At 43.3% G+C, this 14,856-nt stretch overlaps 1 protein-coding gene across 5 annotated transcripts in view; it reads left to right on the top strand.

Annotated features, from left to right (window-relative positions):
• The window catches only part of LOC134936598 (putative adhesion G protein-coupled receptor E4P), a 317,217-nt gene that overhangs the window by 274,646 nt on the left and 27,715 nt on the right, over positions 1-14,856 (top strand). For all 5 annotated transcript variants that reach the window (XM_063931708.1, XM_063931710.1, XM_063931706.1 and 2 more), the window contains 7 exons: positions 122-205; positions 2,290-2,482; positions 5,499-5,612; positions 9,108-9,295; positions 9,695-9,859; positions 12,652-12,846; positions 13,187-13,422. In XM_063931708.1, the coding sequence (XP_063787778.1) occupies positions 122-205; positions 2,290-2,482; positions 5,499-5,612; positions 9,108-9,295; positions 9,695-9,859; positions 12,652-12,846; positions 13,187-13,422 (1,175 nt within the window). The remainder of the gene's footprint in view (positions 1-121; positions 206-2,289; positions 2,483-5,498; positions 5,613-9,107; positions 9,296-9,694; positions 9,860-12,651; positions 12,847-13,186; positions 13,423-14,856) is intronic.

Raw genomic sequence — 14,856 nt, 5'->3', positions numbered from 1 at the left:
TTCTAAAGAGTTTTTGTCTTCAATTATCACTACGCTTTCAATCTATCTTTAATCCCTGATTAACAATGATGCATCTGTTAACAAAATATAAATAAAAATCACCACTTTCTCTACACTTCAGGGTGCAGTCTGTTCGGTTCTCCAGAACACATTCAATCTTCTGAAAGTATCCTGCCAAGAATCTAAGAACTTCAGTACTGAAGAGGTGAGACATTCAGGAGACCTTATATTTAATTATAGTTAAACCTCCTCGCGGCTGAGGATTGCCCTGTGTGTCAGCAAAAATAGTCAAAACAATAACACTTAATTAAAATGGAGACATGGATTTGTAAGAAAAATTGTCAATTATTTACTTAAATGAACTATGAAGTTTAATGACCATATTAGATAATTAAACTTTAAAGTATGAGCAACGAAAGAATGACAATAAACAGAACTAACCCAAAATACACTTCCTATAAAACCCTGAAGCAAACCGACTAAAAACACTGGTATGCAGTTAGCATACCGACAGTCAGGATTCCGGCGGTCACAATACAAATGCCGTAATCCCGACAGGGGCACAATACCGCCGCCGGTATACCGGCGAGGTAGGTGATTCCCCTTCTATGGGTATCCACGACACCCATAGAGGGAGAATAGAACCTGTGGCGAGCGAGTTAGTGGAGATGGAGCAGAGCATACAGCAGACCAGCCAGTCATGTATTGTAATGGTAATATACTGGATATTCTATGGTCATCTTGGAGCTATGTGCTACATGTTGGTGTAGTACTGTGGCATTCAAACACAGAATGGCAAAATGATTCTGCGCATGAGTAGAAGACCTAACAGCGGCCATCTTGGTAAAGGACATAGAGGTAAATGTAATAGGGTACGAAAAGCCGGAGGTGTGGGACAGATTTTTAAACCGGCAATCATTTACAAGGCAAAACCAGAATAGTTTTGACTTGTAAATGATTGGCATTTTAAAAATACGGGCATTCTCTCACAAAGTCCCGCACCTTCGGCTTATCGCACCCGATTACATTTACCCCATAGGCTTCAGTATAGAAGCACCATGGAGATAGCACAGTAGCACACTCCATATACCAACAATATAAATGCTAAGCATTCTCTATTTGGATATTTCCCTGAATGGGAAAATAGTTAGACAGTATTGGTTCAGGTGGTAACCCGGAAGGTAGCCCAGAAAAGCAATGTCTTGGTGTGGGTTAACCCCAGGTATACTCTCTTTTGCTTACCTCCCAACTGTCATGATTTTTGCGGGACAGTCCAATTTTTGGGGGGACTGTCCCACTGTCCCACCCATGGACCAGAGAGTCCCGCGGGGGGCTGTTGGGAGGCTCTGTCACTCGCTGCTCTGCTTAGCAGAGCAGCGGTGAATAAATTCTGTGCTCATGCGCACAGTGTCTATTCATGGAGACAAAAGGGACTGGGGGCATGGCCAGCAGCTAACAGAGAGCTGGCCATGTCCCCACAGTATCGTAAAATGGGAGCATGGCTTGCGATTGCAGCATTAACATGAACCAACGTCCCCTTTACTGAGACCATACCCCCTTTCTCCGGATGGGTGCTGCTACGCCATGCCGGAGTCCCGCTTTCTTACTATTAGAGTAGGGAGGTATGCTATTGGTAGGTGTCCCGGCATTGTGACGGCTCCGCTGTGATCCATCTCACTTTATTCTCTCCACCATGTCCCTATCCCTCCCACACTATTGCATATTGGCCCTCATTCCGAGTTGATCGGTCGCAAGGCGAATTTAGCAGAGTTACACACGCTAAGCCGCCGCCTACTGGGAGTGAATCTTAGCTTCTTAAAATTGCGACCGATGTATTCGCAATATTGCGATTACTAACTACTTAGCAGTTTCAGAGTAGCTCCAGACTTACTCTGCCTGTGCGATCAGTTCAGTGCTTGTCGTTCCTGGTTGACGTCACAAACACACCCAGCGTTCGCCCAGGCACTCCCACCGTTTCCCCGGCCACTCCTGCGTTTTTTCCGGAAACGGTAGCGTTTTCAGCCACACGCCCCTGAAACGCCGTGTTTCCGCCCAGTAACACCCATTTCCTGTCAATCACATTACGATCGCCGGAGCGAAGAAAAAGCCGTGAGTAAAATTACTTTCTTCATAGTAAAGTTACTTGGCGCAGTCGCAGTGCGAACATTGCGCATGCGTACAAAGCGGATTTTCACTGCGATGCGATGAAAAATACCGAGCGAACAACTCGGAATGAGGGCCATTATACATCCAGCCTTCATTGTTTTCCCAATCTCTCTCTCTCCACAGGAAGCAATAGAAGAATTTACCAAAGTAGTAGATAATCTCACTCAGATCATTGTCAAGTCTCCTGTCCTCTCAGCCCTTACAAGAGATCAGAGGGGCATATTTGTTACAACATTACTGAGCAATGTGGAGACAATTGTTCTGTTATCTTTTGCTGATTTTCCAAGGAATCAGAATGTCAGCACCTCTGAGATAGGTGAGAATGTGTATAGCCCATGATGACAAATTGTTCTACACTGGTAGATACAGTGGGTAATCGAAGTATTGAACACATCAACATTTTTGGCAGTAAATATATTTGTAATGGGGCTATTGTAATGAAATTTTCACCAAACGTCAGCAATAACCTATGCAATCCACACATGCAAAGAAATAAAACCATAGATGTCCATAAATTAAGTTATGTGTAATAATGTGAAATGACACAGGGAAAAAGTATTGAACACGGTTACTGAAATTTATTCGTACAAAAGCCTTAGTCGATTGCATTGCTCAGATGTGATTTTTGCCCATTCTTCCACACAGTCTTCAAATCTTGTCGGCAGTGTGGGAGTGCCAGTGGTGTCCTCTATGCGGATGTGCAGGCGGTGACGGCAGTGCAGGGATGCACAGCGGTGTCCATTATGTGGGGGTGCCGGCTGTGTCCTCTGTTCAGGTGTGCCGGCTGTGAAAGGGGCTCTGTTCTCTGGCATAATGTGTCTAAGGGGCTCTACTGTGGGGTAATGTGTATAACGGGTACTACTGTGTGGTGTATTGTAAATAACAGACACTAGTGTGTGGCATGATGTGTATACGGGCACTATTATTTTGCGTAATAGGGGCTGTGGTGGCTTCAGAAGTGGGGCAGCAGCACAGTACAATGTTCAAATAGGGGAACCGCACCAACTGCCAGTGAGTCAGTTTGGGATGACAGTGGATGGCAGTTGGTGTGGTCCCCTAATTGAAATTTAAACTGCGCTGATGAGCGGTACTACTGTGCAGTGTAATGTGAATAATGGACACTACTGTGCAGCGTAATGTGAATAATGGACACTACTGTGCAGTGTAATGTGAATAATGGACACTACTGTGCAGCGTAATGTGAGTAATGGACGCTACTGTGCAGTGTAATGTGAATAATGGACACTACTGTGTGATGTAATGTGAATAATGGGCACTAATGTGCTGTGTTTTGTGAATAATGGGCACTAGTGTAGATGTGCTATATTCTTTTAAACAACATGTGTCTGTTCCACTGCTTTGTCGCTTTGTTTATTGAAAACAACATTGTGAGTTGTGAGTTGGCCAAATTTGACTGGAAATTATTGGAAATGAGTGATATTGAGACTTATAATACTGTAGGAATAAAATCAGGCCTAAATTAAACTAAAACAGGAGAGGCGGTTTTGACAAAACCGAATCCAAAACCAAAACCTGGCGATGAATTAGAACCAAAAACCATAACCAGCAAATATGGGTCAGTGCACATCTCTAATATACAGTAGTGTACAATACAAAAATATTATCTTGATTGTCAAATAATACACGTGCAGATCAATGCAAAGTACACTTTCAAAAATATGTACAGTACTGTATTGAAGATAGAACAATATTAATAACAAAATTACATTGCTCATTAATGAGATTTGAACCCCAGGTGATGGCTATATGAAGCATTCACCTTAACCACTAGCCCACACAGGACAACCATAAGATGAGGCACACCTGCTGATGAGCACTGTGGTGAGCAACCTGCTAGCCAGCTATAATGGGGAGGTGCTGAGCCATGCAGTGAGTTAAGCACAGTACCCTAACATCTAGTTTTATTGAAAGCTGTGATTGTGTCTTTACACCACCACAGTTATGTGTACCACTTTGCGTCAAGCTACTATTGACAATGTACTGTTTATAGTGACTCCGCATTCAAGCCATCTCAGGTGACATAGCATGGAAATAAAGGGTGGCTGGAAGTGTAGAGCCGCGCAGTGAAATCAGCACAGTTTCCTAACAATGGTGAACATGAATTCATCTAATTTTATTGAAAGCTGTGAGTGCGTCTTTACGCCACCACAGTAATGAGCAAGCTGTGTCATAGGAGCAGTCACGCCTGTTGTCTATGTGTATGGATGAGAGTCATGTTGAGCCAGGGATACTGAATACAGTACTGACTACAAGTGCCAGCATCGCTTTTTATTGAAAGTTAAAAAGGGCATCTTTTTTGCATACAGTGTTAGCGTCATGGTGAGCAAGCAATGTCTGTAGCGATTACTGTAGCTGCAAAGCCATCTCTCTGTATACACGTACTGTAGCAGATGGGAGAACCACTTGTCAAAAATTATTACAAAGATTGGTTGTGTGAACACACAAAATACTGTAAAAACCCTGCCGGTAGTGACTGTTTACACTGCCTGAGCGTGATTGGCCGACCTATCCATTCACTGCTACAGTATTGTATTCAGTACTCACCACCCAGCGGTTAAACTGTATATTGCATGGTGTGGATTCTCTCAGCGTTCAGTACACCATCACATGCTGTAATTGGGATGCCATGTTATTTTGGAAATTTATATGCTGCGAATGGGACATCTGAGTGCTACACTATGAGCAAAAATGCATGAGGCCACATCTGTATGGTCAGTATCTATATGATCCTAGGAAGAGCTGTGGCACATCCTTTACTCAGCCCTGACTAAAAATATAACATGTTTGAGGGCATGATACTTTGAGGCCAATGATAGATAAAGTACTGTATTGGAGTTTTTGCAGCTAGTATACCAGCATGAGGAGATCTTAGTGATTAAGGAGAAATCTCAACCTTCTAAACAGGACAAGTGGTGAAATTTGCCCAGAGCAACCAATCAGATTCTACCTATGGTTTTATAGAATGTACAACATAAATGATAACTAGAAGCTTATTGGATAATATGGGCAACTTTTCCACTTCTCATATTCTTAAAAAGTTTGATACATTTCCCCCATAATAGTACAAGACCTTCATTGACCAGGACATCTCAACTCACTGACAATTCAAAGAGGACTAAGGGGATACAATGATTGAACTGCAAAAAAAAAATGTTTTATTAGCTGAGAGCTAGATGAATGGTCCAGGGTGACATTTTTTTTTTAAAGTAAATTGCATGCACAGAGGAAATGTAGTCTGATTGAATACATAACATTAACGTAAGGAACAATCAGCCTATATCTCCCTCATTTATTAACTTTGTTTTTACTAGATGTCTCCATGAAGGAATCCCGTGACCACTGCAGTACTGGTGCCAAGTCCATAATCCTAAAACTTAGTGACAACATTATGGAGGTTCCATGCCATTTGGTGCCTGGAGACAGAGGTAATATACAATCTGAATATCTTTAAAAAAATGTACATGATAGATAGATAGATAGATAGATAGATAGATAGATAGATAGATAGATAGATGAAACTAATGAACAGTTGTTACCAGTACATCCAGTGGGATGCAGTCAGTTTACCTCCAATCAAAATCCCGACGTTCAAAATCCCGACACCAATTGACCGATGGTCAAAATCCCGACAAGGTCAAAATCCCGACATGGACAAAATACCGACATTTAAAATACCGACAAGGTCAAAATACCGACATGTAAAATGCCGATAGGTCAAAATACCGACAGTCAGCTGTGAGTCTGTTTTAATAACAGTTTTCTAATAGACAGGAAAAAACACACACCCAACCGACTTTCCAACATTTGAATTCCCCCTATAGTGTTGCAATGGTTTGGGTATGTTTTACCGGCAGATGGGATCCCGGTGGTCAGCATCCCAATGCCGGTGTCCCGGTCGCAGAATGCTGGCTGGGTAGTGTGTAGGGGGCGAGCTTAACGAAACCCCTTGCGGGCTAGCTGTGCTTGCCATGCTGTGGGCTCGGTGATGAGCTATGCTCGCCACAGGTTCTATTCCCATTCTATGGGTGTCGTGGACACCCGTGAGTGGAAATAGTCCCTTTTAGTCAGCATGCCGACTGTCGGGTTTGTGAGGCTTCGGGATGTGGGGGGAGGTATTCAGCTGGTCACATAACTACATCCCGTTGCAACAACACACAAAGTGCATAGTCAATCAATAAAGTAACATAAGAAGGCTTGACAGCATATTTAACAGCATGTATGACATAAACGGAGTACTTATCCAGGTATCGTGGTGATAAGCAGCATGTCATCTTCCTGGGAACAGACGGGTCTGGTATGTAATACCGGTGGTCGGGATCCTGGCGGTCAGGAGATGACTCCTGTCAGAAACCCAGTGGCGAGTGCAGTGCAGCATGTCCGCTCGCCACACTTTGGGCCCAGTTGCGCATTATTATATTCCCCTCTCGAGTGGAGGCGTGGTCCACCATCTGAGTGGGAATTCGGGGATCTGGTCAGGATTCCGACTGGCGGCATTTCGCCAGCTCTCAGGATTCCGGTGTCAATCTCCTGACCAGCGGGATCCCAACAGCTGGTAAATTAACTGCACCCCGAAGAGACTAGTTGTTACAGTGATATTTCTAAATTGAAACAGAGAGCTTATATCTAGAAATAATTGCCAAATCTGTTTTAAGATGGCCATACACCTAAAGATTTATTGTGAGATCTGGCTGGTTGGAATGAAAATCTGGTAATGTATGGGAGCAAATGGCAATTGACCATTGGCTCCTAAATGCCGTAAAACTGACAAAAACGGTCGTTCAGACAAATGGATTTAACCAATTTGTCTGATTGACCATTTTTGTCTGTTTTCCAGTGTTTAGTTACATAAGAGGACTCTTATCTGTTATTTCATTTGTGCCATCTACATTAATAAGTGTGGCTCTCTACATCTCCACATTTTTTAAAGGCTTTATCAGTTTTTTTTATAACCTCTGTATAAAAAAATATTTTTTTATTATTGACACTTGATGATAGGTGGCATTATCTAATGTACAATTTTGTCTATATCCTAAATATTGTCCTTTTGGTAAACTTTCTTTCCATGGCTATAATGTGCACTCCCATAATGTAGATAAATGCCAATGTCAACGGATTTCTTATAACTGGAAGAAATTATATTTCTAGCCATGATTTTGAGGGTTACATCCAGAAAACTGGTGGGGGTAGAGCTAATATGGTGAATGAATGTTAATGTATAAGTGTAAGAGTCCCCATTCAAAATAATAAACAGATCCTCTGTATAATGGCCATAGAGCAATATGGGCCTTCCAACACATGGTGTGACTCAAAATTGACCAGTTATAGGTTAGCATAACTCTAGGCTAACCTGGTGCCCATGACCTTACCAATCACCTGTAGATAATAAGTGCGATAGAAAGCAAAATAATAGTGTTTAAATATAAATAAACTGGATAGAATCAAGAAAAAAAGTATATCTCTGTCAAAGAATCATCAGATCTATGATTCTGCATATGGCCACCAGTTTATTGGATTGAGGACCCAAGGTTGGAGAAAAAAAAGACAATATAAAAAGATGCATTTGAAGTAAGGGAATCAATACTTAAAATAATGGGGCAACCAGGAGGTGTATCAAGTGTTTTGTGAATCTTTGGAAGATGATAGTTAATGGGGGTGACAGGGACAGTAATATACAAAAACCTCCACTCTTCCCTGGATATCACCCCCTGATCAAGTGCGCTGTCATACATCTTTTTGAATTTTACGTGGAATTGAATAATAGGATTGGTGTTGGTAAGATGTTTTCTAATTGCTTCTTTCTGATTGTCTACGGTATATTGAACAGCTAATTTTCCCCCTTTGTCTACAGACTTTTTTATTTTTATTGAATTATTCTTTATTAAATTTTCCATATTTAAACACTTACAAAATATAATTCCGATAAAATATTTTGTGCCATACATTTCATTTACATACTTTACCATACAGATGTATGTAACCCCCCCAGACAGAACAAACAAGAGAGAGAAAAATAATAATAATAATAATAATTACATACATATTTATGTTTACAGATTGTCTACGGACTTAATAGTGATGGATATATTTAGTGCAAGCTTTTCATGACTTTCTTTTGAAGTGAGGTCATGTTTGTATAGCTAGATTGAAGTCATTGAGAGTTATGTTTTAAAAGCATTACATGTATGAATTATTTCCATTCATAAGAAAAAACTTCAGACTCTCTTTTACAACTTGATTTTCTTTTGTTGACATCACACAAATACTGTCACCCTCTGCTCTGCCAACTCCTTATTGCTACTCTCTGGGGGTGATTCAGACCTGAACGTAAATATGTGTTAAATTTAGCACATCTAAGATCAGTTTCTCTGACACATGGGGGGACACCCAGCACAGGGTCCGCCCCGCATGTCAGGCCCCACCCCCCCTCCCGCAAAGGTGCGAAAGCATTGCATGGCGGCGATGCTTTCACACCCCCCAAGTAGCTCTCTGCCTGTGCAGCCTAGCTGCACTGGCAGGCAGCTACCCGCCACTTTCTGTGTCGCAGCGGACCGCCCTAGCAACAGTCGGGACACTCCTGCGTTGTCCGGACCCAAACGGTATTTTAACGCCTCCTTTTCTCACTGGGTGCACACGCGCTACTGCGTGTGCGCACAACGTTTAGGGCTTCAGAGTGCAATCGCTGTTGGTGCAGTGATAGGCTCTGAATTGGGCCCTCTGACCATACCCAATTCAACAACCTTCTTGATCCCTATCATCACTTTGCAACAATGTGTGCAGTTGTCTACTTGAACAATCTCCAGTAATTCCAGAAGTGATCCAACCACCATGACATTTGTGGCCACCTTTACCAACATTCCAGTAATGACCTCTCATTTCTTTTTATATTGCTTATACATTTGTTTTTTTTTCTCTCCCACAAGATGGTGCTATTTTTATCACCTACAATGGTCTCGAATCAAAGGTTTTAAATGGGAATATATTAGTTACACAAAACCCTGGAAATAATAGCACATCTGTGGTCAACTCAAGAGTGGTAACTGGAGCCATCACAAAACCCATTAGGGAAAACTTACATCCGCCGGTAACCTTCAGGCTTTCTCATCTAGAGGTTAGTATATTGAAGATTGATGGGTCGATTTATCTGGCAATAGGGATTTTAATATATGAAAAGATTTATAAGCTTTTATACAGTTTATATGAAGAAGATGGAAACCTTTGTAAACAATTATTAATGTATACTTATCATTTACATACAATGGGGACAGAGAGTTTGTGAGCTGAATATTTTTTTTTTGTCAGAACCAGTAATATCTATGAGGTATGAAGCACAAGGTCCCTCATGTTTCATTGATGTTACCAGGTTTTAGTAAATACATAGATGATATTCTCATAAAATTAGCTTTGTTACACAAAAAGGCTGTATCCCAGTATGCACGGGGTGAATACAGTATAATGAAGAATGCCCTTGTTATTAAAGTGTCTAAAATATTATTATTCCATTTATCAGATCCTCAAACCCTTTCATAAGTCCATCTGTGTGTTCTGGGACCCTAAAGATCATGGTTGGTCAGACAGAGGATGCGTCACTACATCCGATAATAATGACTCCACCACCTGTTCCTGCAGCCATTTGTCAAGCTTTGCTGTAATCATGGCACCACATGATATTGAGGTGATTAAGGTTCATGATCTGCAAATTATGGCAATTCAATCACAACATCAAATAAAAAACATGATGACATACAGCATTAAAAAAAAAATCACCAACATGATGACAATCAGTTTCTAACTATTATTTTATGAAAAGTACTAGACAAATAGGCTTACCATACTATCGCTTGAAACCCAGGGTTGTAAGTTCACCCCAGCCCCCTTGGAGTCAAGTTGAAGTTTGGTGCCCTCCAGATAAAAACAAATATGGTGTGTGTGTGTGTGTGTGTGTGTGTGTGTGTGTGAGGTGGGGGTGGGGGGTTAGGGGGGGGAGGGGTGCGCATTGGCAGGGCTCCAGTTACGCTATGATTCAGCAATCTGCAGCATGCAGAATCAGCATTCACTGGCGGTTCCCATTACATAAACCAGCAGCAATGGTGGGTGCACCATCACTTGCTGCAGTAAAGGCTGAGTGGTACAGCAAGTCCCACAAGCGCGGCTGCTGGCAGTGTCGGTCCAGGCTGACGGGCAGTGTCACTGTAAGCCAGGCCAGCCCAGCCGAAGGTACTGGCACCTTTCCCGATGTGCCAGTACCCCCTCTTTGCCGCTATCGCTGGTGTATGCTCAGCATGAGGGTGGTTGGAGTGGGAACCGCTCAATGCAGTGCTAGCTTTCCAATGTGGACACTGCACTGATTTAATCTGCTGTATTGGATGGTGGCTGCATGCTGCTTTTCCCTACATGTTGTTGAGTCGCACAGCATGGTTCAGTAAGTTTAAAAGAAATAGCTCAGTGCATTTAGGTACCTTCATCAGGAATATAAAGGTGGTTTGTATGGGAGTTCCTTATGAATGCAGTTAATTGGATCTTACACAGGTGTTCTGATCTATTAGTAAAGCTCGTCTTACCTGACCACAAGGTTTTTAACCCTTTCAATAACTAAAATGTATAAATATACTTAAAACTATATTTAAAGTTTAGCAAATATCATCTATTGATTTAATACATTTTCGTATAATCTCATACGCTTACCCCTGCAGCCAAGTCACATGCTAAGGGAAGAAAAGTGGGCGGTGTGATGACAGGATTCACGCTAAATCGTGTCATCATAGTCCTGCCCCCCACATTGCAATGGCGGTAATGTGGGCATTGCTTAGCGAAGGCAGGGCCGCGATGACACGATCGCATCTCCGTGCCCCTGTACACCTCCTTTTTCAAAAACCCACCCCCTGTTGAGCTGACTTGACTGTTCCCTCCCTTTTGAAGAATGTGGCTTGCCCATTTTGGGCCTGCTCCTGAGCCACACAAAATACCGATGGCCACAGAGATGAGTGATTTTCATTTTGACGATGCGTGTGCGAAAATCCCAGTAACTCCTACAGTGCATACATCCCATAGCGTGTGCACACGAAGGCGCTTTTGCGATTGATACATGCTGTGTCAGGGCAGGGGCATGTTCTGATGGTACAACTGATGGTGGCGTATAAAATGCATCGATGGTATTATAGCGTGCACTGACGCTAAAATCGGGGCTCCCAGTTCTTGCTCACTGATACACAGGCTTGTTTACCAGTGGAAGGGATGTTACTAGTATTAGCATAAAGTCACAGACGTACCTACAGTAACAGACACAAAAGCAGTCCCAGCAGGCGCGTGAATCAGGTGCTTTATGTTATGTGAGTCTGTCTTGTAAATTAAATGTAGTTTGGAGTTATCAGACATTGGCCCAGATTTATCAAGCTTTGGAGAGTGATAAATAGCATGGTGATAAAGTACCGGCCAACCAGCTCCTAACCAGGGCCTGATTAAGGGTTCCAGCTACCTTAGGCTAATGCGGAAGTGGCTGCCCCCTTCCCCACCCCCACCATCAATTTTTTTGCTTAGATTTTTTTGCTCCTATTTAGCTAAATGTCCATCTTCATATTACTTGTTTACAGTAGATTTAATTATGGTTCAGCAGCACAACGTCATAATTATCACGAGAAGTTCAATCTAAATATCAATTCAGCTAATTCATATTTTTGCAATTGGTCAAACACAGATTGAGATAGCCAAGTATTCAGCCTATTTATATTATATTATGTAATATTATATTATTAATTATAAATATATATTTTATAGTTTTTATTAATTTCAAATTATTAATCACTACTACAAATGTAGACATCTCATTCCATAACTACAAATAGTATCAATGCCGTGCAATAATTTCTTGGAGCTCACCATTGTCCGGTCTATAAAAATAGCAGTGGCATTGGGTACGACTCCAGTTGGTCTTACTGGCTGGTGGCTGCAGTGCACTGTGCTGGGGCTGGCCTGGCTGGGGCTTGCTGGGGTTGGGCGCATCAGCAGATGCTGTCACTTCCCGGCCTCCTCGCTCGATGCTGGTCTGACTGGGGCTGGTCACGTCAGCAGATGCTGTCACTCCCTGTCCCTCCCCCTTTCGGTGTCTGCAGCGGCTCTGGAAGCGAGTGCGTGGGTGGCGCGTGACATCATGACGCACGTGACATCTGACACAGCCACATGGCTCCTTTGGGAACGGAACCAGCCAGGGCGAGATTTTTGGGGGTGAGTACCATGAGTCCTTGGGAGACGGGTGCTGCATCCACCCCAGGACCTAGCGCTCCAGGCTGCAGCCTGTATAGCCTCAGGCCCTGCTCCTAACTCTCATTTTTCAAACACAGCGTCTGACATGGAAGTTAGGAGCTGATTGGTTGGTACTTTATCACTGTGCTATTTATCACTCTCCAAGGGCTGATGAATGTGGGCCATTGTATGTTCTCGTATATAAATCTCTGTTTTTCTCCCCCTCAGGAACACAGTGGTCTTATCATTGTCTCTCACATTGGCCTGAGTATATCCCTTCTCTGCCTGTGCCTCTCTCTTCTTACGTTCATCATCTGTAGGTCTCTGAGGACTGCTCACACCTCTGTCCTGACAGCTCTGTGTGGATGTCTCTTCCTGGGGCAACTTCTCTTAATTGTGGGCCTTAACCAAACCTTTAACAAGGTAACTGTCTCATCCAGGACATTTATTGGTGCATTATGTTCATCTGTTTCCATAAATTTCCTAATACTGTATTTATCTTTTAGAACACTATAAACAGTTTTCAAAGCATTATTCTCTAAACTTATCAAATGCTATAAGTGTTCATGTGAGAACTATCATGGAAGGTCGTTACTAGATCAGTCGTAATTATGCCATAATTGGATGTTTTATGAGCTTTATGCAATGTTTCCTTGGATTAGATTCAATGTCAGGACATTTTTATATTCAAAAACATAAAAACAAATACATATATTAGAATGAACTACAAAAAAAAACAATTATCCTGTCTACCACGCTCCAGGTCCTCTGCTCAGTCATTGCTGGTGGGATCCAGTTCCTGTTCCTCTGTGCCTTCTGCTGGATGTTTATTGAGAGCATCCTGCTCTTCGTGACTGTCCGTAACCTGCAAGCTCTGAATTATATGACTTCTCAGGGCTCAAACTTTCCAGTGATGTGTCTTGTTGGGTTTGGGGTTCCTGCTGTCATTGTTGGGATCTCTGCAGCAGTACAGCCACGTGGATATGGAACAGAGAAACAGTAAGCTTGTATCATTATTCTTTTCTGTATTAGGGCGGGATGTACTAATGCTTTCCGCAATGGTAAGCATTAGTACTGATTACCACAGAGGCCATTTACTGAAGAGGCAAACGCATTAAACCTCATGCACTGAGATGCCCTTTGCTGGGTGGCTGAGCCAGGCAGGGGGACAACTAGCAGCAGGAGCAGCATGCCGGAGATCAGCAGCATACTGACCGGTAACAAGTGGCTTCAGCTTCCGCTTTGGACTACGCAGGTGTACTGCAGCAACGGGGGGTGCGGGCTCCGGAGGCTCTCAGCACTGTTGAATATCCAGCTGCCTCAGGTATGTACAGGCCGCACCTTCAGCTGCTGATATCCGGCATGCTGCTCCGGGGGCTGGCTGTCCCCCTGCCCGGTTCGGCCACCCAGCTCTTCGGTGAGAAGGGCATCTCAATGCCTGAGGTTTAATATATATGCCTTTTTGGTAAATGGCCTCTGCGGTAAACGGTACTAATGCTTACCGTGGCGGAAAGCATTAGCACATTCCGCTCTTTGTCTGGTCTGTTGTCACATATTGCACAGTAACATTTTATGTTACATATGTAGTGGTTCCATGTGAGTAACTTGGGTTGATGTTTATCTCTTTTGTGGTTTGTTTGCCCAAAGGCACACCCAATACCTCTTAATGGGTATAAAATCAACTATGTAAGTATCATGCTCAGGGGCACTGACAAGCTTGCCGGGCCCTGGTAACGGGAGAGGGCGTGGCTAATGGGGGTGTTGAGGTGAGAATGCAGCTGCGAAGTGGGTGCGCACGCTGCACGGGGGGGCGCCAATGGATTATGATGTAACAGTAGCAGCGTAGGAGGAGGAAGTGGCAGTAGGCGGGTGCAATAGCGATTGCTCCCCCCCCCATCACGGAAGTGGAAAGAGGACTGACTGCTTTTTGCCTCTCTCCCCAGTGCAGCATATAGCAGCGTGTGCCATATTCTGTGCTGGGGAAAGAGGCTGCTGTAGCAGCCAGTCCTCTCTCCCTGCACAAAGTACCTTTGCAACTGGGGTAGGGTAGGAGTGGGGGAATTGGGGGTGTAGCGGAACCCCAGCCCTCACCGGGTCCCTCCAACAGGAATAGGCCCGGGTAAAGAGTACCCGCTCTCCCCCCCTTCTCGATGCCACTGATCTTGCTGAAAGCAAACTTTTACTGTAAAACATAAACACAACTGCCAGGGCTAACACACTTTTCCATGCATAAGAAACAGGAGGTTCCCCCACACAATCCCAGCATCCAGAACCTTATCACAGGGAAGACATACAGGGACTGATTCTGAAAGACTGGAAGACATATAGTGGATGTTTCTGAGTCAGGTGTCCATGTCTGGGTCTTTTTCTAAATTGTAATATATGGCCTTCCCCTTGTGTACATCCTTGTGTCAGAATGTGCAAGGACTAGGA

This window comes from Pseudophryne corroboree, chromosome 6 (assembly GCF_028390025.1).
Source record: "Pseudophryne corroboree isolate aPseCor3 chromosome 6, aPseCor3.hap2, whole genome shotgun sequence".
Classification (NCBI taxonomy): Eukaryota; Metazoa; Chordata; class Amphibia; order Anura; family Myobatrachidae; genus Pseudophryne; species Pseudophryne corroboree.
Note: the sequence above shows the minus strand (reverse complement) of the source record. Positions and strands in the feature narration are given on the sequence as shown.